The sequence below is a fragment of the Lepus europaeus genome, chromosome 23 (genome assembly GCF_033115175.1).
Source record: "Lepus europaeus isolate LE1 chromosome 23, mLepTim1.pri, whole genome shotgun sequence".
Taxonomy (NCBI): domain Eukaryota; kingdom Metazoa; phylum Chordata; class Mammalia; order Lagomorpha; family Leporidae; genus Lepus; species Lepus europaeus.
In genome coordinates this window covers 8,960,171-8,980,708 of record NC_084849.1, presented here as the reverse complement: position 1 = coordinate 8,980,708, position 20,538 = coordinate 8,960,171, and the positions used below count along the sequence as shown (strand labels likewise).

Below are 20,538 nucleotides of genomic sequence, written 5' to 3'. Positions count from 1 at the left end.
ACGCCCTTTTGAAGATGACGAGGCCAGCGCGCGTTTCTTCCCGCCTTCGGTCCGTCAGAGGGTGGGTTAGGACCCGCCCGTACCCTGGGTTGGTCCGGCCGCGCCCCTCAGCGGGGCAGTAGGGGTCCGCTTCCCGCCAACGAGACTGGGCCGCGGCCCGGCCCACTCAGGCCTCCCCGTGGAGGCTCATGGGGAAAGCGCATTTCTGAACGCTCCGGAAAGACTAAAATAATAAAAAGACTAATGTTTAGGTATCCTGATAATAGTATCTGAAAGGGATTTGCTCAGTCCATGGTTTGGATCTTCATTTCCTCACGGGACTAGGGAGATAAACAAGATGGAGTTCTGGGGCGCGGTGGGGCGAGCTCAGGATTCGTAATACAGAACCCGTTCCGTGGCGTCGGCATAAAATGGGACTGTAGTAGAGACTTGGGAAAACACGGAGACTGGGTGGTGTGAACTGGTGCAGGTGTGAGGGGCCACGGCGGCCACCGTGCTGAATGTAAAAATTGGACGCTGTCACGCCGGCAGTGCGGCCCTGTCTGCCTTGGCACGCTTTGCCGTTGGGCGTCTCCTCCCAGTTCCTCAGTGTGGCTCATCTAGAGGCCTCTATGCACTTTTCCCTTGGTGCCCACCTGCCCGGCTGCCACGCATTACGTCATCATGGAGATTACACCCCAGTGACCACCTCGCAGTGACAGCATGACCTCCTGGAACTCGTGCTTGCTTGCTTTAAACTCACCAGGTAAAAAACCCCGCAGGACATCTGTGTATGGATGATGTCCTGGACTCAACAGCCACCTTGGCCCATGAACTTGCTGCTCTGTCCCTGCCTGTGCCCTCTGAATGGTCTCCAGGTGTGCTCTGTGCCACTTCCCACTGCAGGACCTGTGAGTATGAAAATCTTTATTTTCATCTTGTGTCTCTTCTCATCATTGAAGGGATGCTTTCTATTTTGTAGATTCTAAGTTAAGACAAGTCGGTGGTGCCCAGGAGTGCCAGGGGGAGCCACAGACAGGAGCTGATGTCTGACCTGGATCTGAAGGATAAAAGAAATTTATAAAGCAACAGGAAGTTGTATTTCTAGCCAGGGCAAAAGCATGCACAGCTGTGTTGGGAAAATGTTGAGAGGAATCTGTAAAAACATAAATTAGTTGAGAGTCTGAAGGGTCTCACCATGTAACAGGTTTGGGACCACCAGAGTTTAATAGTCGGGTTAGAGAAGTAATGATGTAATTAAGATGGGGCCGGCGCTGTGGCGTAGCGGGTAAAGCCGCCTCCTGCAGTGCCAGCATCCTATATGGGCGCCAGTTCAAGACCTGGCTGCTCCACTTCTGATCCAGCTCTCTGCTATGGCCTGAGAAAGCAGCAGATGATGGCCCAAGTCCTTGGGCCCCTGCACCAACGTGGGAGTCCTGGAAGAAGCTCCTGGCTCCTGGCTTCAGATCAGCGCAGCTCTGGCCATTGCGGCCAATAAATCTTAAAAAAAAAAAAAAAAAAAAAAAAAGAAAGAAAGAAAGAAATTGAGAAGCTTAAGTAGAATTGAATTTACAAACTTGCTGGTCAAATAGATGTGAGGGTAAGAATGTCATTTATATACTGCATTCTAAGGGACTTGCCACCATAATTAATCAATGTTTGTGTCCAATAATTGTCTGCATACACACACAGACATACACACATAGGATACTTCAAAAGGTTTGTGGAAAATGGAATTAAAATATGTTTGTTTTGGTGCAAAAAATTTGATATCCAAGTATAGCTTTTTCTCTCCTTTTTTAAAGATCTTATTTATTTATCTGAGAGGTAGAGTTACAGACAGTGAGAGGGAGAGAGACACAAAGAAAGGTCTTCTGTTCACTGGTTCACTCCCCTGATGGCCACAATGACTGGAGCTGAGCTGATCCGAGGCAGGAGCCAGGAGCTTTCTCTGGGTCTCCCACATGGATGCAGGGGCCCAAGGACTTGGGCCATCTTCCACTGCTTTCCCAGGCTGTAAGCAGAGAGCTGGATCGGAAGAGGAGCAGCTGGGACAGGAACCAGCGCCTTTACGGGATGCTGCGCCAAAGGCAGAAGCTTAACTTACTAATAACACCAGCCCCTCATAGTTTTTTCACAATAGGCATTTTCCATGAGCCTTTGAAGTCCCTGTTATGGATGAATGTCAAAACTTTTTTGTGAGGGTGTCGCCAATGTGGTGTAGCAAATAAACCCTGTGACGCCAGCATTCCATATGAGTGCCAGTTCGTGTCCCAGCTGTTCCACTTCTGATCCAACTCCCTGCTAATGGAGTTAGCAGGGAAAGCAGCGGAAGATGACCCAAGTGTTTGGGCCCCCGCCACCCTTGTGGGAGACCTGGATAAAGCTCCTGGCTCCTGGCTTCTGCCTGGCCCAGCGCTGGCTTTTCTGGCCATTTGGGGAGTGAACCAGAGGATGAAAGATCTTCCCTCTCTGTGTCTCTCCCTCTCTGTAACTCTTTCACATAAAAATAAATAAATCTTAAAAAAATTTTTTTTTTGCATATATGAGGCAGGCATTGTGGCACAGCAGGTTAAACTGCTGCTTGAAACATGTATGTCCCATATTGGAGTGCTGGTTTGAGTTCTGCCTACTCAGATTCTTTTTTTTTTTTTTTTTTTGGACAGGCAGAGTGGATAGAGAGAGAGAGACGGAGAGAAAGGTCTTCCTTTTTGCCGTTGGTTCACCCTCGAATGGCCGCTGCAGTCGGCGCATCTCGCTGATCCGAAGCCAGGAGCCAGGTGCTTCTCCTGGTCTCCCATGCGGGTGCAGGGTCCAAGCACTTGGGCCATCCTCCACTGCCTTCCCGGGCCATAGCAGAGAGCTGGCCTGGAAGAGGGGCAACTGGGATAGAACCCGGCGCCCCAACCGGGACTAGAACCCGGTGTGCCGGTGCCACAAGGCGGAGGATTAGCCTGTTAAGCCACGGCACCGGCCTGCCTACTCAAATTCTAATCCAGCTCCCTGCTAATGCACCTGGGAAGCAGCAGATGATTTAAATACTTAGTCTCTGCCACCCATGAAGAGACCAGGATAAAGTTTCTAGCTCCTAGGTTTGGCCTCACCTACCCCTAGCTGTTGCAGCCAGTTGAGAAGTAAACTAGCAGATAAAAGATTCTCTCTCTCTCCCTCTCTCTCTCTGTCTTCCTTCCTTACTCTGTCACTCTGCCTTTTTTTTTTTTAATTAATTTATTTATTTGAAAGGCAGAGAAAGAGAGGTCTTTCAACCCCTGATTCACTCCCCAATTGGCCGCAACGGCAGGAACTGCACAGATCCGAAGCCAGGAGTCAGGAGTCTCTTCTGGGCCTCCCAAGTGGGTGCCTAAGCACTTGGGCCATCTTCTACTGCTTTCCTAGGCCACAGCAGGGAGCTGGAAGGGGAGCAGCCAGGACTCAAACCAGCACCCACAAGGGATGCCAGCACTGCAGGTGGCAGCTTCACTCGCTATGACACAGCTCCAGCCCCCTGCTCTCTTTCAAATAAATAAATCTTTAAAAATATTTCTTTGCATATATATGTATGTATAAATGAAATAGTCATCAAAGATAACAGGATTCAGTCTTATACAACGAGATTCTTTGGTTAGAAATATTGCAAGAAAGAGTCCAGTTTGTGTTTGTATGTATGTGATTTGGGGGGACAGTTCAGAAAAATTTGAATTTGCCTTACAAATTCTTTTTTTTAATTAATTTATTTGATAGGCAGAGTTACAGAGAAGCAGAGGCGGAGAGAGAGATAGAGAGGTGTCTTCCATCTGCTGGTTCCTTCCCAGATGACTGCAACAGTCAGAGCTGTGCCAATTTGAAGCCAGGAGCTACTTCTAGGTCTCCCATGTGGGTGCAGGGGCCCAAGTTCTTGGGCCATCTTCTTCTTTTTTTTTTTAAAAAAGATATATTTATTTACTTAAAAATCAGAGTTACACACAGAGAAGGAGAGGCAGAGAGAGAGAGAGAGAGAGTCTTCCATCCTCTGGTTTACACCCTAGATGGCCGCAACGGCTGGAGCCACGTCAGTCCAAAGCTAGGAGCCAGGAAGCTTCTTCCAGGTCTCCCACGCAGATGCAGTGGCCCAAGTTCTTGGGCCATCTTCTTTTTTTTTTTTTTAAAGATATATTTATTTACTTAAAAGTCAGAGTTACACACAGAGAAGGAGAGGCAGAGAGAGAGAGAGTCTTCCATCCTCTGGTTTACTCCCTAGATGGCCGCAACGGCCGGAGCCACGTCAGTCCAAAGCTAGGAGCCAGGAAACTTCTTCCAGGTCTCCCACGCGGATGCAGGGGCCCAAGGACTTGGGCCATCTTCCATTGCTTTCCCAGGTGATAGCAGAGAGCTGGATTAGAAGCGGAGCAGCCGGAACTTGAACAGCGACCATATGGGATGCTGGCACCGCAGGTGGTGGCCTTACCCGTTACACCACAGTGCCAGCTCTGTTTGACTTATCCTTATTAAAGTATAAAAATATTTTAGTTATTGGGGTCGGCTCTGTGGCACAGCCGGTTAACGCTCTGGCCTGAAGCACCAGCATCCCATATGGGCACCGGTTGGAGACCCGGCTACTCCACTTCCTATCCAGCTCTCAGCTGTGGCCTGGGAAAGCAGCAGAAGATGGCCCAAGTCCTTGGGCTCCTGTACCTGCGTGGGAGACCGGGAAAAAGCTCCTGGCTCCTGGCTTCAGATCGGCGCAGTTCCGGCCATTGCGGCCAAGTGGGGAGTGAACCATCCGATGGAAGACTTTCTCTCTCTCTCTCTCTCTGCTTCTCTCTGTGTGTAACTCTGACTTTCAGATAAATAAATAAATCTTTAAAAAAAATTTACGTTATCACCAGTTTTTCACAAATTTTTCTATTTTTACAAGAACTCCTAGATTTTGTCCAGTAGGGGTTAACCTGCAAGTTTTATCAAAATCCTGGCCAAAAGTGGCGGGTGTATTTGTAATAGTCAGGTGCTCTCTTACAGTCTTTATCTTCAATTCCCTCTTACAATGTTTGTTTTATCCCTTTCATTCTGAATACTATTTTTTTTTCAATTAGAAAGGCAGAAACATGTTATCTATTAATGATTAACCACAAATTCCATCAATGGAGCATTTTTTCCTTGTTTTTATCCCAAACTTCACTTTTTTGCCAATAGCCTTATTGTGGTAAAATTCACATACCATATAATTCACCCCTTTCTAAGATTTATTTATTTTTATTTGAAAGGTAGAGTAAAAGAGAGGGGGAGAAAAAGAGAGAGGTATATCTTCCAGGAGCCAGGAACTCCATTCAGATCTCCTGTGTGGGTGGCAAGAACCCAGGCTGTCACCTGCTGCCTTCCCAGGTATATTAGCAGGAAATTGGATTAAAAGCAGAAGAGCCAGGAATTGAAAAGGCACTCTGATACGGGATTGGCATTCTGTAACTTGCTATATCACAATGCCTGCTGCTTAACTCATACTTTTAAAATATTTAATGATTTTTAGTATATTCACAGTGTTTGCAACCATCACGAATAATTTTAGGACTTTTTTGTGACCCCAAAAAGAAACCTTATACTTATTAGCAGTCATTCTTCATTCCTTCCCAAACTATACTACTATCCTTAGATAATCACTGATTTACTTTGCATTTCTTTCTTTTTTAAGATTTATTTTCTTTATTTGAAATAGTTACAGAGAGTGGTAGAGTCAGAGAGAGTGAGTGAGAGAGATCTTCCATCTGCCTGTTCACTGCCCAAATGGCTGCAATGGCTGGAGCTGTGCTGATCTGAAGCCAGGAGTCAGGAGCTTCTTCCAGGTCTCCCATGTGGATGCAGGGGCCCAAGGACTTGGACCATCTTCTACGGCTTTCCCAGGCCATAGCAGAGAGCTGGATTGGAAGTGGAGCAGCCGGGACTTGAACCAGTGCCCATATGGGATGCAAGCACCAAAGGCCGGGGCTTTAACTTGCTGTGCCACAGTGCTAACCCCTACTTTTCATTTCTATAGATTTGCCTATTTTGGATATTTCTTAGGAATTAAATCCTATTATATGGTCTTTTGTGACTGACTTCTTTCACTTAGTGTGAATATTTTTAAGGTTCTTTCATGTGGTAACATATATCAGTAATTCTTTGCTTCTCATTACTGATTATAAGGATGTCCATTTTATTTATCCATTCACCAGTTGATTGACATTTGGAGTATTTCTGCTTCTTTGTGTATTATGAATAATGCTAAATGCTAATGTGAACATTTGTGTCCCAAGTTTTTAGGTGGGCATATGTTTTCATTTCTCATAGTTATATACCTAGTAGACATGGGGATATTACAGCCAGAGACATCCTATAACCTGTTAAGGAACTGCCAAAGTAACTGTACCATTTTACATTCCCATCAGCAGTGTAGGGGGATTCTTGTTTCTCTATGTTTTCATCAACATTTACTATAGTCTGTCTTTTTGATAATAGCCATCCTCGTGGTTTTGAAATGGCATATCATTATGATTTTGATTTTGATTTCCCTAATGGCTACTGATGCTGTCTTTCCATGTTCTTGATCATCATTAGTGTATGTGTGTGTGTGTGTGTATATATATATATTTAAATATTTATTTTATTTATTTGAAAGAATTACAAGAGAGAGGTAGAGACAGAGAGAGAGGTCTTCCATCTGATGGTTCACTCCCCAACTGGCTGCAGCGGCCGGAACTGCGCCGATCCGAAGCCAGGAGCCAGGAGCTTCTTCCAGGTCTCCCAACGGGTGCAGGGGCCCAAGGACTTGGGCCATCTGCTGCTGCTTTCCTAGGTCATAGCAGAGAGCTGGATCGGAAATGGAGCAGCATTGACTAGAACTGGTGCCCATATGGGATGCCGGCACTTCAGGCCAGGGCTTTAACCCACTGCGCCACAGCGCCGCCCTTAGTATATATTTTTGAGAAGTCTCTATTTAAAAGTGTTTCCATTTTTCAGTTGGGTTCTTTTTATTATTGAATTGTAAAAATTCTTTATATGTCCTATACATAAGTCCTCTATCAGATACATGATTTACAAATAATTTCTGTGGATTGTTTTTTCACTTTCTTGAGGGTATCCTTGAAGCACAAATTTTTAAAATTTTGAATACCAATTTACCTGCTTATTTTTTTGTTGCTTGTGATTTTAGTGTCATAATAAGTAAGAAACAACTGCAGAGCCAGCCCTTTGGCGTAGTGGGTAAAGCCACTGCCTGCAATACTGACATCCCATATGGACGCCGGTTGGAATCCCAGCTGCTCCACTTCCAATCCAGCTCTCTGCTATGGCCTGGGAAGGCAGTAGAAGATGGTCCAAGTCCTTGGGCCCCTGCACCCACGTGGGAGACCCAAAAGAGGCTCCTGGCTTCAGATAGGCACAACTGCGGCCATTGCGGCCATCTGGGAAGTGAACTAGTGGATAGAGGACCCATCTCTCTCTCTCTCTCTGCCTCTGACTCTCTGTTACTCTGCCTTTCAAATAAATAAATAAATATTTTTTAAAAATTGCCTGATCTAAAACCTGTGCTGCTCTCTTCACTAAGGATGTGTTCTCTTTTCTATGCGTAAATGATCAAAGAGCTCCCATGAGGTCAAATTAATTTTTAAAATTGTCTTTCCCTGTTTTTCTGTTAACCAGCTTCCTGCTAGAGAAATGTGGTGATTAAAAGTGAGAACTCTGCATTACTTCCTGATGACTGGATCCTTGGAGAAATGATAACTTTTTAAAAAAATTTATTTATTTGAAATGCAGAGATATGGAGAGGGATAGGCAAAAGCAACGAGAGATCTTTGATCTGCTGGCTCACTCTCCAAATGGCCACAATAGTCAGGACTGGGCCAGTCAAAAGCCAGGAGCTTCATCCAGGTCTCCCACATCAGTGCAGGGGCCCAAGTACTTGGGCTAGCTTCTGCTACTTTCTCAGGTGCATTAGCAGGGAGCTGGATTGGAAGTGGAACAACCTGGGCTCAAATAGGTGCCTGTATGGAATGCCAGCACAGCATGTTGTGGCTTAACCCGTCTCTCCACAGCGCTGGCTCCAGGAACAACATTCTTTATTTTTTTTTTTTTTTTTGGACAGGCAGAGTGGACAGTGAGAGAGAGAGAGACAGAGAGAAAGGTCTTTGCCGTTGGTTCGCCCTCCAATGGTCGCTGCGGCTGGCGCGCTGCCGCCGGCGCACCATGCTGATCCGAAGCCAGGAGCCAGGTGCTTCTCCTGGTCTCCCATGTGGGTGCAGGGCCCAAGAACCTGGGCCATCCTCCACTGCACTCCCTGGCCACAGCAGAGAACTGGACAGGAAGAGGGGCAACTGGGACAGAATCCGGCGCCCTAACCGGAACTAGAACCCGGTGTGCCAGCGCCGCAGGTGGAGGATTAGCCTATTGAGCCGCGGCGCCAGCCTTCCAGGAACAACATTTTTAAGCCTTGGTTTCCTCATCTATTTGAAAGAGTTACACAGAAAGAGGAGAGGCAGAGAGAGAGAGAGAGCGAGAGCAAAGTCTTCCATCGGATGGTTCACTCCCCAGCTGGCCGCAGCTACACTGATCCGAAGCCAGGAGCTTCTTCCTGGTCTCCCACATGGGTGCAGGGGTCCAAGGACTTGGGCCATCTTCTACTGCTTTCCCAGGTCACAGCAGAGAGCTGGATAGGAAGTGGAGCAGCCAGGTCTCGAACCGGGGCCCATATGGGATGCTGAGCTTCAGGCCAGGGCATTAACTGCTGCGCCACAGCGCCGGCCCGTTTCCTCATCTTTAAAATGGGAATGATACTCTTTACCTCAAAGATTGTGTTAAGGATTAAAGTTTAATAAATCCCTGTTCATTTTAATTGGTTTGTAAATAGTAGACAATTACATTAAATAAGAGCTAGGATGTGTTTGAACATGCTATGGAGCTTTTTTTTTTTTTTTGACAGGCAGACTGGACCGTGAGAGAGACAGAGAGAAAGTTCTTCCTTTGCCTTTGGTTCACCCCCCAATGGCCGCTGCGGCCGGCACACTGCGCTGATCTGAAGCCAGGAGCCAAGTGCCTCTCCTGGTCTCCCATGGGGGCACAGGGCCCAAGGACTTGAGCCATCCTCCACTGCCTTCCCGGGCCACAGCAGAGAGCTGGCCTGGAAGAGGAGTGACCGGGACAGAACCAGCGCCCCGACCGGGACTAGAACCCAGTGTACTGGCGCTGTAGGCGGAGGATTAGCCTATTGAGTTTGAACATACTATGGAGCTTTTTTTTTTTTTTTTTTTTTTTTTTTTTTAACAAAACGAGGAAAAGAAAAAAACAAAACAAAACAAAAAACCCACTTATTTCATTGTTTGAGCTTGGGTTATCCCTTCTAAGAAAGGAAGATGGCAAAACTGTGTTTCCAAAAATCTTCCAAAGGGGAAGAGTGCCAAATATACAGAGAATTAGTTTAGAGAGAAAAGGTGAAGACTAAATTCTCAAATGTTGGTAGGTGGTATAGACAGTTTGGAAGAGATGCCAAAGATTCTCCAGGGGTCGTTATCTTATCAGGAGCAGTAGACTGATTTAGCATGGCAGTTCTCTGAACAATTTGAGATTTGTTCTTGACTAACACAAGAGTCCTTTGTCCAAAGGCATTTTTTTTATCACTTGATGAGACTGTCATTAGTCTACCTAGCCCTTATAAAGTAGACATGATTAGTGGCTTCAAAAACTCTTTAAGACCTTTTACTGTAGATTTCTGAATTTAAACTTTCCTGGTATTTTTTATATTTGTTTATCTAATAATGTAAGCAAAATTACTAAAATATACTTTCTCTGAACAATATCTGGTCTCCCACTCTAGACTATAATCTTAATAAATTAGCCATATATTTAAGTTATTTCAGCAGTGTAAATGATTAATTTATAAGAAATATTTGTAGGATATATGAAAGTATGGCTGGATGAAAAATAAATGGTTATATAAATTAGTTTTCTTCATTCTGTTTTCTCTTTCCTCCAGTCTTTCTCTAAATTTTACTAATCCTTCCAAACCTTGTTTGAATGTCACTCTGCGTATATAATTGTATGCAACTGAGTTGTTGATATTTGAGTTGTTGATATTCAAGCCATTTTTCTTGCTGTAATATAAAATCTTAGAAGGCTGGATCTGGATCTTATTTATCTTTGTAGCTCCCATAACTCACTGCATAAAGTTAATATTTAAACACAAGCATATTAAATGAATAATTTAATAATATATATTCTGGTGGGAATTTGGGGTTTGGGATATTTAATATGACAAACATAGCCTCTTTGCAGGTTTTCACTGGTATTATTAAAACTTTATTGACCGGATGAAATCTCTTGTCATGGCTTATGTCTCCAAATGGACAAATGTTTAGCAGCCCTCCCTTCTACCCCATTTCTTCTTCTCCTCTTTTTGCTGTTCTCTTACCTTCTTGCAGCTCTTTTTATCTTTTCATGCTGACTCATTCACTCTGCTTTTTATTACTTTTGCCTCTTGCCCCTTCTTGCAATTCCTAAGGTTCTTACAACTTTGTTTCCTTGTCACCTGCTCTTTCTGTTTTTGTTCTTTGTTTGCTTGGCTTTCTCCTCCTCTTGTCCCCACCTCTCTCCTTGCCCTCAAGGTACAGAGTAGAATTAGGTAGGAAGGAGCCCTGCTGGCCTAGGGGTGGAGCCTAAGCCACTGCTTAGAGATTCAGATCCTGACGGTGAAGGGTCTGCCGCTTAAGGGTAGTTGGAACTAAAATTCCTATGGCCTTCCCGCTGGAGGTTCACGTTCTAGAGGACAACTGGGACTTGGTAAGGTCAGAAGCTGTCCCCCTTTTCTTTTTTGCTCCCCATTTCTTCTTTCCTGTTGTGTATTTTTTACTCACAGTCTCTCCATACTACTAAGTTTTCTTCTGTTTTGCTCTCATTTGCTGTTCCAGTTTTTGTCTATTTTTCTAGCTCTTTCACTCAACTTTATTTAATATTTTTGTGCCTCTCTTGTTAGCCATTCTTTACATCTGTCTGTCTATTCACTCTCAAAATTTTCCTGCCTCTTTTCCATTTTATTCTTCCTTTTATTCGTTTTCTCATTCACTTTTCTTTTTTCATTCAGTCATTTTCTTTCTACATCTTAAGTGAGGAAAAAGGAGTGCCCTGCTTTTATGAGAGAGAGTCTGTTTAGCCTTTTTACTCATTCTCAGACTTGGTAATGTTTTGATTAGGCCTTGGATATAATTTTGTGCTGCAGAGATAGTTAATAAATAGTGAACTTAGAGTAGGTTGAATATTAAATGTAAAAGGTTTAATTTTTCTCTTCCTTGTTTTACTTAGGTTTTTTCTGCAATACAATGGATACAGTTTGTCATGGCTACTCTGAGGTATGTTTATTTGATTTCATATATGAACTTAGTATTAAAAAACCTGGAGAACTCTGCAGTTTTTTTTCAGTCTTCCCCTGGGCATTTGCTTCTGTTCTTTAAGTTACAGAGAAATATATTAAACATGTTGGTAGAACATTAGCAACAATAACAGCAAGAAAAAAGAAGATTGAGGAATGACTTCTGAAAATCAGCAGATGACCTGATTAACAGGATTGATTGCAAAATCAACGGCAAAGGGTTCGCTTTGGCAGCACAAAGAAGTTTAATATGGTCCCTGCACAGGATGACATGCAGATTTGTGAAACATTCCTTTTTTTAATGTTTGATTTCATTTTCTTGAAAGGGAGAGAGAGAACTTCTATCTGTTGGTTTACTCCCCAAGTGACCAAAATAGCCAGGTCTGGGTCAGGCTGAAACCAGAAGTCCAGAATTCAGTCCAGGAGCTGGCACTGTGGTATAGTAGGTTAAGCCTCTGCCTGAAGTGTTGGCATCCCATTTGGGCATATGGGCACCAATTCGTGTCCTGGCTGCTCCTCTTCTGATTCAGCTCTCTGCTGATGGCCTGAGAGCGGTGGAAGATGGCTCAAATGCTTGGGCCCCTGTACCCATGTAGGAGACCTGGAAGAAACTACTAGCTGCTGGCTTTGGATCGGCCCAGCTCTGGCAGTTGCGGCCATTTGGGGAGTGAACCAGTGGATGGAAGGCCTCTCTCTGTTTCTCCCTCTGTCAGTAACTCTGCCTCTCATATAAATAAATAAATCTTTAAAAAAAAATAGAATTCAATCCAATTCTCCCCTGTGGGTGGCAGAGCATTTGAGCCATCACCTGATGCCTCTCAGAATTCATTAACACGAGGCTAGATCAGAAATGGAGTAGTCAGGACTTAAATTGGCACAATATGGGATGTGAGAATCTCAAGTGGCCTCTTAATCCTTTGTGCCACAATGCTTATCAATCCACATTTTTCAAAAAGCACAGTTTATTTTACATCAGTTACAAATTTTAAAAACTTGGCAAAAATGAAGGAACCTCATTGTCCTATTTTAATGACCATCTTCTATCTCTTCCAGCATTATAGGTTCAAGTTCACTTATTGCTTATTCTGTATTCCAGAATATACAGAAATCTGCTGAGGTGAGCACTCTCTCTTTATGTTGGATCTAAACTTGTAGTGACTTAGCCTTTGAACTAAGTAACAGATAGTTGGAATGATGGGATAATTGTATGAATTACTTACAAATTTGTCATTTTAATAGACTGAGATATCTTAGGTGCTATTGTAGAACTCCTTTTTATTTTAGGTAATTATTTTAACTATAGCTTTGAATTCTGAGAGATTACATGTGGATTTATTTGATATGCATCAATTATTAAGGTTAAGGAAATAGTATTTTTTAAAATATATTGTTTTGTTTTTTGATTTGTTTATTTGAAAGAGTTACAGAGAGGCAGAGAGAGAGAGAGAGGGAGAGAGAGGGAGAGAGGTCTTCCATCCACTAGTTCACTCCCCAAATGGTCGCTGATCCGAAGCCAGGATCCAGGAGCTTCTTCCACATGGATGCAAGGGCCCAAGGACTTGAGCCATCCTCTGCTGCTTTCCCAGGTGCATTAGCAGGGAGCTGCATAGGAAGTGGAGCAGCCGGGACTCAAACTGGCATCCATATGGGATGCCAGCACTGCAGGTGACGGCTTTACCGGCAACACCACAGCACCAGCCCTGGAAACAGTATTTTCTGAAGTCTGTTCACTCTAAGCATGGGAGAATTCTGCCTATAGATGAGATTTCCTTTTTCTTTTTTCCTTTTATTTTTTTGAAAGGCAGAGTTATAGAGAGAGGGAGAGAAAGAGAAAGAGAGAGAGATCTTCCATTTACTGGTTCACTCCCCAAATGGCTGCAATGGATGGGGCAGGTCCAGGCTAGAGCCAGGACCCTGGGACTCTATCTAGGTTTCTCATGTGGGTGCAGGGTCCCAAGTTCTTGGCCATTTTCACTGTTTTCCCAGGCACATTAATAGGGAGCTGCATCAGATGGAAGACTTCTCCTTCTCTCTGTGTAACTCTGACTTTCAAACAAATAAATATATCTTAAAAAAAAAAAAAAAGTAGAACAGCTAGAACTTGAACTGGCACTCACATGGAGTGCCAGCAAGTTTTCCGATTTTGATACCTTGGGAAAATTGCTGGTGAGACTAGGAGATAGTTCAAAGACTTTGCAATATGAAAGATATTTGTTTTGCTGCTCTGGCCTTTAGGGCAATTACAATTTAACGGTTGAAAAAAAAAAAAAAACAAAAAACAACCTTTGTAAAACTATTTATAGGGGCTGGCGCTGTGGTGTAGTAGGTTAAGCCTCCACCTGCGGCACCAGCATCCCATGCGGGCACTGGTTCACATTCTGGCTACTCTCTTCTGATCCAGCTCTCTGCTATGGCCTGGGAAAGCCGTAGAAGATGGCTCAAGTGCTTGGGCCCTTGAACCCACATGGGAGACCCAAAAAAGCTCCTGGTTTCCGATCGTCCCAGTTCTGGCCATTGTGGATATTTAGGGAGTGAACCATCTGATTGAAGACCTTTTTCTCTATTCTCCCTCCCTCCCTCCCTCCCTCTCTGTCTCTCTCTCTCTCTGCCTCTCAAATAAATAAATGAAATCTTAAAAGAAAAAAAAAAAACTATTTATACTAAAAAGATGAAGTTAAGGGGTCCAGTATTGTGGCGCAGTGGGGTAAGCTGCCACCTGCAATGCTGGCATTCCTATATGGACTCCTGTTCGAGTCCCAGCTGCTCCACTTCAGATCCAGCTAAAATGCCTAGGATAGCATCAGAAGATGGCCTGACTGCTTGGAACCCTGTCACCCATGTGAGAGACTTGGATAGAGTTCCCGACTCCTGGCTTCCACTTGATCTAGCCCTGGTTGTCGTATCCATTTGGGGAGTGAAACAGTGGATGGGAAATCTCTGTCTCTCCCTCTCCCTGTAACTCTGCTTTTCAAATGAATAAATAAACTTTAAAAAAAAAAAAAAAAGGGGGCAGGCACCGCGGCTCACTAGGCTAATCCTCCGCCTTGTGGCGCCGGCACACCGGGTTCTAGTCCTGGTTGGTGTGCCGGATTCTGTCCCGGTTGCCTCTCTTCCAGGCCAGCTCTCTGCTGTGGCCAGGGAGTGCAGTGGAGAATGGCCCAAGTCCTTGGGCCCTGCACCCCATGGGAGACCAGGAGAAGCACCTGGCTCCTGCCATCGGATCAGCGCGGTGCGACGGCCGCAGTGCGCCAGCCGTGGCGGCCATTGGAGGGTAAACCAACGGCAAAGGAAGACCTTTCTCTCTATCTCTCTCTCTCACTGTCCACTCTGTCAAAAAAAAAAAAAAAAGTATTTACATTTGCTAATTCAGTAAAAATTTTAAGAGAAATGTAACAACTATTTAACCAGGCCAAATAACACAAAACTAGGTAAAACATAGTTTAGGACATGTATGGGAGAGCTTCTGTACATGGAAAGTGCCATTGGGTGTTATTTGGCATATTTACTATGTTCCAGCTATGCTGAGGGCTTTACATACATTATTTCTTGTTGATCCTCATCAGTTTCCTATCATAAGGATGGCCTCTTTCACAGATGAGAGAGCTGAAGCTCACATTCAGAAAATAACTCGTTTTGGTTAGGCAGTAAGTAGCAGAGCAGGGATTTTTCAAAAATTCATACTGTTAACTACAGTTCCCCTCCAAATTAAACATTATTTTAGTATGTAGTATATTCTTGACACATGTTCTCAATGCTTTAAACACATTTGTCATTTAATTCTCTCTCTCTTTTTTTTTAAAGATTTATTTATTTATTTAAAAGGCAGAGTTAGAGAGAGAGACAGACAGACTGAGAGACCGAGACCAATCTTCCATCCACTGGCTCACTCCCCAAATGGCCAGGGCTGGGCCAGACCAAAGCTGGGAGCCAGGAGATTCCTCCAGGTCTCCCATATGCGTGAGAACAGGGGCCCAAACACTTGGGGCATATTCTGCTACTTTCCCAGGCACATTAGCAGAGAGCTGGATTGAAAGTAAAACAGCAGACTTGAACTGGCTCCCATATGGGATGCCGATGTGGCAGATGGCCCCTTAACTTGCTGTACTACAGCACTGGCTGGGGTCATTTAATTCTTTAAATAATTCTGAGTTAGATAGGATTAGCCTGATATTTTAGACAAGGAAATGGAATCCTAGTAAAGTTGAAGAACTTTCCTCAGGCCTTACAGCTCTTATGTGTTAGAACTGAAATTTGAGAGCAGACTTGTCTCATTCCAAAGCTTCTCCTCATACTTACTTATAAAACTACTAGAATATATTGCCTAATCAAAAAATTTTGAAGTTTCAGCGGTAGAGTGTAACTTTGTAGGTAAACTAAAAAGCAGAAATCATGATACCGTATTGTTATTGTCTATTAAGGTAATTGAATACAAATTATCTTTCTGTAATTCAGATTTCCCCCATGTTTATTTGAGTCCAGATGTGACAAAATTGAGAGACCTAAGCCTTATCTGTGGAGTAGTTTGTCAGCCTCTGCTCTGTGGACCTTTTTAGCTAGGTAATTGTTGTAGGGTGTAGTCCTGCACATTAACAGCCTTTAACCATGAGATGCTAGTGACAAACTTTCCTTACCTCAGATGTGACAACCAAAAATACCTTCAAACATTGACAGGTGTCCCTGGGGCAGGGTGGTAGTGGTGGTGAAAAATCACTCCTGGCTGAGAGCCACATTGTTCAAAAATGACCTTCAGGCATGACATCGGGATAGGGCTTTATAAGGACTTAGGGTCTAGTTTAACTTAGGCCGTGTTCCTTTCTCTAGCTTCAGTTCTCAGGCCTTTCATATTACCAGGGCTGAAGGATATCAGCAACTACATTGTTTGTTTGTTTGTTTTTTGACAGGCAGAGTGGACAGTGAGAGAGACAGAGAGAAAGGTCTTCCTTTGCCGTTGGTTCACCCTCCAATGGCCACCGCGGCTGGCGCACCGCGCTGTTCCGAAGGCAGGAGCCAGTTGCTTATCCTGGTCTCCCATGGGGTGCAGGACCCAAGGACTTGGGCCATCCTCCACTGCCTTCCCAGGCCATAGCAGAGAGCTGGCCTGGAAGAGGGGCAACTGGGATAGAATCCAGCGCCCCGACCGGGACTAGAACCCGGTGTGCCGGCGCCACAAGGCGGAGGATTAGCCTGTTAAGGCACGGCACCGGCCAAAGAATATATTTTTAAAAAATATTTATTATTTTATTTGAAAGGCAGATTACAAAGAGGTAGAAAGAGACACAGAGGCATGGCGGGGGTTCTTCCATCGCTGGTTCACTCCCCAAATGGCCACAATGGCCAGAGCTAGGCTGATCCAAAGCCAGAAGCCAGGAGCTTCTTCTGGGTCTCCCATGTGGATGCAGGGAAACAAACACTTGGGACATCTTCCACTGCTTTCCCAGGCCATACAGAGAGCTGGATTGGAAGTGGAGCTGCTGGGACACAAACTGGCACCCATATGGGATGCTAGCACTGCAGGCAGTGGCTTTACCTGCTACACCACAGCACCAGTCCCCAAAGAACGTTTTTAACAGCAGAAGTGCTTGGAAGATATAATCTGAAAAAAGGTCTACTAAATTTTTTTTTTTTTTTAACAGGCAGAGTGGATAGTGAGAGAGAGAGAGACAGAAAGGTCTTCCTTTACCGTTGGTTCACCCTCCAATGGCTGCCGCGGCTGGCGTGCTGTGGCCGGCGCACCGCGCTGATCCGATGGCAGGAGCCAGGTGCTTCTCCTGGTCTCCCATGCGGGTGCAGGGCCCAAGCACTTGGGCCATCCTCCACTGCACTCCCTGGCCACAGCAGAGAGCTGGCCTGGAAGAGGGGCAACCGGGACAGAATCCAGCTCCCCGACCGGGACTAGAACCTGGTGTGCCGGTGCCGCAAGGCAGAGGATTAGCCTGTTGTGCCATGGCACCGGCCAAAAAAAGGTCTACTAAATTTTTACAAATCAAAGTAAGTTGGAGACATCCATGAGAAATCTTTCCAGGGCTAGCTGATTAGACAGTAACTCTGGGGGCAATCTAATTCAGTCCATGCTTAAAACAAAGCAAAAAATTAAAGCAGCTATACTTTACTGCACATGTGTGATTTTCCTTGAAATTTTTTTTTAAAAAGGTTTACTTTATTTGAAAGACAGAATTACAGAGAGAGGTAGAGAGAGAGAGAGAGAGAAGTCTTCTATCCCCTGGTTCACTTCCCAGATGGCTGCAGCATCGGAACTGAGCCAGTCAAAGCCAGGAGTTTCCTCTGAATCTCCCACATTGGTGCAGGCCCAAGGAATTGGGCCATCTGCTTTCTCAGGCTATAGTAGGGAGCAGAATTCGAAGTGGAACAACCAGAACTAGAACCAGTACCCATATGGCACACCAGCGCTGCAGGCCAGGGTTATTTATTTATTTATTTATTTACTGACAGGCAGAGTTAGAGAGAGAGACAGAAAGATCTTCTTTTTCTGTTGGTTCACCCCCCCAAAATGGCCACTATGGCTGGTGTTCTGTGGCTGGCGCGCTGCGCCGATCCAAAGCCAGGAGCCAGGTGCTTCCTCCTGGTCTCCCATGCAGGTGCAGGTCCCAAGCACTTGGGCTGTCCTCCACTGGCAGGCCAGGGTTTTAACCTGCTGTGCCACAGCGCTGGCCCCTTGAAATTCTTTTTTTTTTTTTTAATTAATTAATTAATTTTAAAGACAGAGTTGCAGAGAGAGGTAGAGATAGAGAGAGAGAGAGAGAGAGAGAGAGAGAGGTCTTCCATCCACTTGTTCACTCCCCAGATGGCTGCAATGGCCGGAGTTGTGCCGATCCAAATCCAGGAGTTTCTTCTGGGTCTCCCACGTGGGTGCAGGGGCCCAAGAACATGGGCCATCTTTTACTGCTTTCCCAGGCCATAGCAGAGAGCTGGATCAGAAGAGGAATGAACCGGCACCCACATGGGATGCCTGCACCTCAGGCCAGGGCTTTAACCCACTGCACCACAGCACCGGCCCCTTGAAATTCTTTTTTTAAAAAAATTTTTATTTATGTGAGAGGCAGAGAGAGACACATAGACATATAGAGCTCCCTTTCACTGATTCACTCCTCAAAGGCCAGCTACAGCTAGGGCTACTGCAGGCTGCAGCCAGGAGCCAGGAACTCAATCCATTTTTTCCATGTGGATGGCAGGGACTCAAGTACTTGAGCCATCACCTGCTGCCTTTCAGGGTCTGTATTTGCAAGAAGCTGGAATCCAGAGCAGAGCCAGGACCCAAACCTAGGCACTACGATTTAGCCAAAAGTTCTTATCCACTATGTCAAAAATCTTTCCCCACAAATTTTTTGTAATTTGATTTCACTTAAGAAGAAATGCTGAAAAGCAGTATTTTAGAAGATCATTGATATGTGGATCTCTCTGCTTACTAGCATAGACCTGGACCTAGAACTTCCCTAGAAAAAACCTTTCACACAATGTATTTTTTTCCAGTCCTTTTGTTCTACTTTTGCTTTAAATTAAAGACAAGTGCAAATGGATATATATGTATGGGTTTCTTTTGAAAAAGAGTTTTTGCTTTCATGTTTAACACCATGAATTTCTTTCTTTTTTTCTTCCCTCCCCTCCCCTCTCCTCCCCTTCCCTTCTCTCCCCTCCCCTCCCTCCCCTTCTCTTCCCTTCCCTTCCCTTCTTTCTTTTCTTTCTTTTTGTAAAGATTTTTTATTTAAGAGAGAGAGTAACAGAGAGAGAAAGGGAGAGACACAGAGAGGTCTTCCATCCACTGGTTCACTCCCCAGATGGTCACAATGGCCAGAACTGGGCTGATCTGAAGCCAAGATCCAGGAGCTTCTTCCAAGTCTCCCATGAAGGTACAGGGGCCCAAGCACGTGGGCCATCTTCTACAGCTCTCCCAGCCTATAGCAGAGAGCTGGATCAGAGGAGGAGCAGCTGGAACATGAACCAGTGCCCATATGCGATGCTGACACCGCAGGCAGAGGCTTAGCCTACTATGCCACAGGGCTGGTATAAGCCCATGTTTTATGCTTTTTAAATTTTCCTTATTACCAAGAACTCTATTGATTTATTTTCCTTAAAAGGTTGAACTATACTGCTTTTTTTTTTTAAAGATTGATTTTATTCATTTTGGAAGTCAGAGTTACAGAGAGAGAGGAGGAGAGATCTCTGCTGATTCACTCCCCAGAGGCTGCAATGGCCAGAGCTGGGCCAGACCAAATCCAGGAAGTAGGAATTTCATCTGTGTCTCCCACAAGGGTGGCAGGGAGCCAAATACTTGGGCCATCCTCTACTGCTTTCCCAGGGCATTAGCAGAGAGCTGGATAGGAACTGGAGCAGCCGGGGCACAAACTAGCATCCATATGGGATTCTGGCATCACAGGTGGCAACTTTACCTGATACATCACAATGCTGGCCCCTACTGTATGTTTCTTTGTGTTTCCTTCAGTATATAGTATGTTACATATAGGAAGGGAGAAATCTTTCATTATTTCCGTAGTAGGTACTCAGTTAAGTTTTTGTTGAGGTGATTGACTATGTCTCCTGTTATTAGAACCCATAATTTTCCATCATTAGTGCAAACAAATTTCTTTTATTCCTTTTCTCTAGAAAAGACTTCTGATATCTTTTTTTAAAGATTCATTTTATTTATTTGAAAGACAGAGTTACAGAGAGAGAGAGAGAAAGAGAAAGATGTTCCATCCACTGGTTTCACTCCCCAAATGACCGCAACAGCCAGAGTTGAGCCGATCTGAAGCCAGGAGCCAGGAGCTTCTTCCTGGTCTTCCACATGGGTGCAGGGGCCCAAGGACTTGGGCCATTTTATTTGAAAGAGTTTCAGAGAGGCAGAGGCAGAGAGAAAAAGAGAGGGCTTCCATTTGCTAGTTCACTCCCCTAATGGCTGCAATGGCTGGAGCTGCACTGATCTGAAGCCAGGAGCCAAGAGCTTCTTCAGGGTCTCCCATGTGTGTGCAGGGGCCCAAGAACTTGGACCATCTTCTACTGCTTTCCCAGGCCATAGCAGAGAGCAGGATCAGAAGTGGAGCAGCTTGGACTTGAACTGGAGCTCATATGGGATGTTGGTACTGCAGGCGGGGGCTTTACCTGCTACATCACAGTGCTAGCCCCATTTATTTCCTTTTCAATTTAAATTTTTTAACTGTTAACGTTAGAAACTTGTGGTATGT

At 44.8% G+C, this 20,538-nt stretch overlaps 1 protein-coding gene across 8 annotated transcripts in view; it reads left to right on the top strand.

Annotated features, from left to right (window-relative positions):
* Window positions 1–11: 11 nt before the first annotated feature.
* TMEM116 (transmembrane protein 116) overlaps window positions 12–20,538 on the top strand; it is an 81,225-nt gene continuing 60,698 nt past the window's right edge. For 4 of the 8 annotated variants that reach the window (XM_062182183.1, XM_062182182.1, XM_062182181.1 and 1 more), the window contains exons 1-2: window positions 12–890; window positions 11,275–11,321. In XM_062182183.1, the coding sequence (XP_062038167.1) occupies window positions 773–890; window positions 11,275–11,321 (165 nt within the window). In that variant the 5' untranslated portion in view covers window positions 12–772. Of the gene's footprint in view, window positions 891–9,401; window positions 9,411–11,274; window positions 11,322–12,394; window positions 12,459–20,538 lie in introns of those variants that run through there. The other 4 variants (XM_062182186.1, XM_062182185.1, XM_062182188.1 and 1 more) reach the window with 3 other exon arrangements.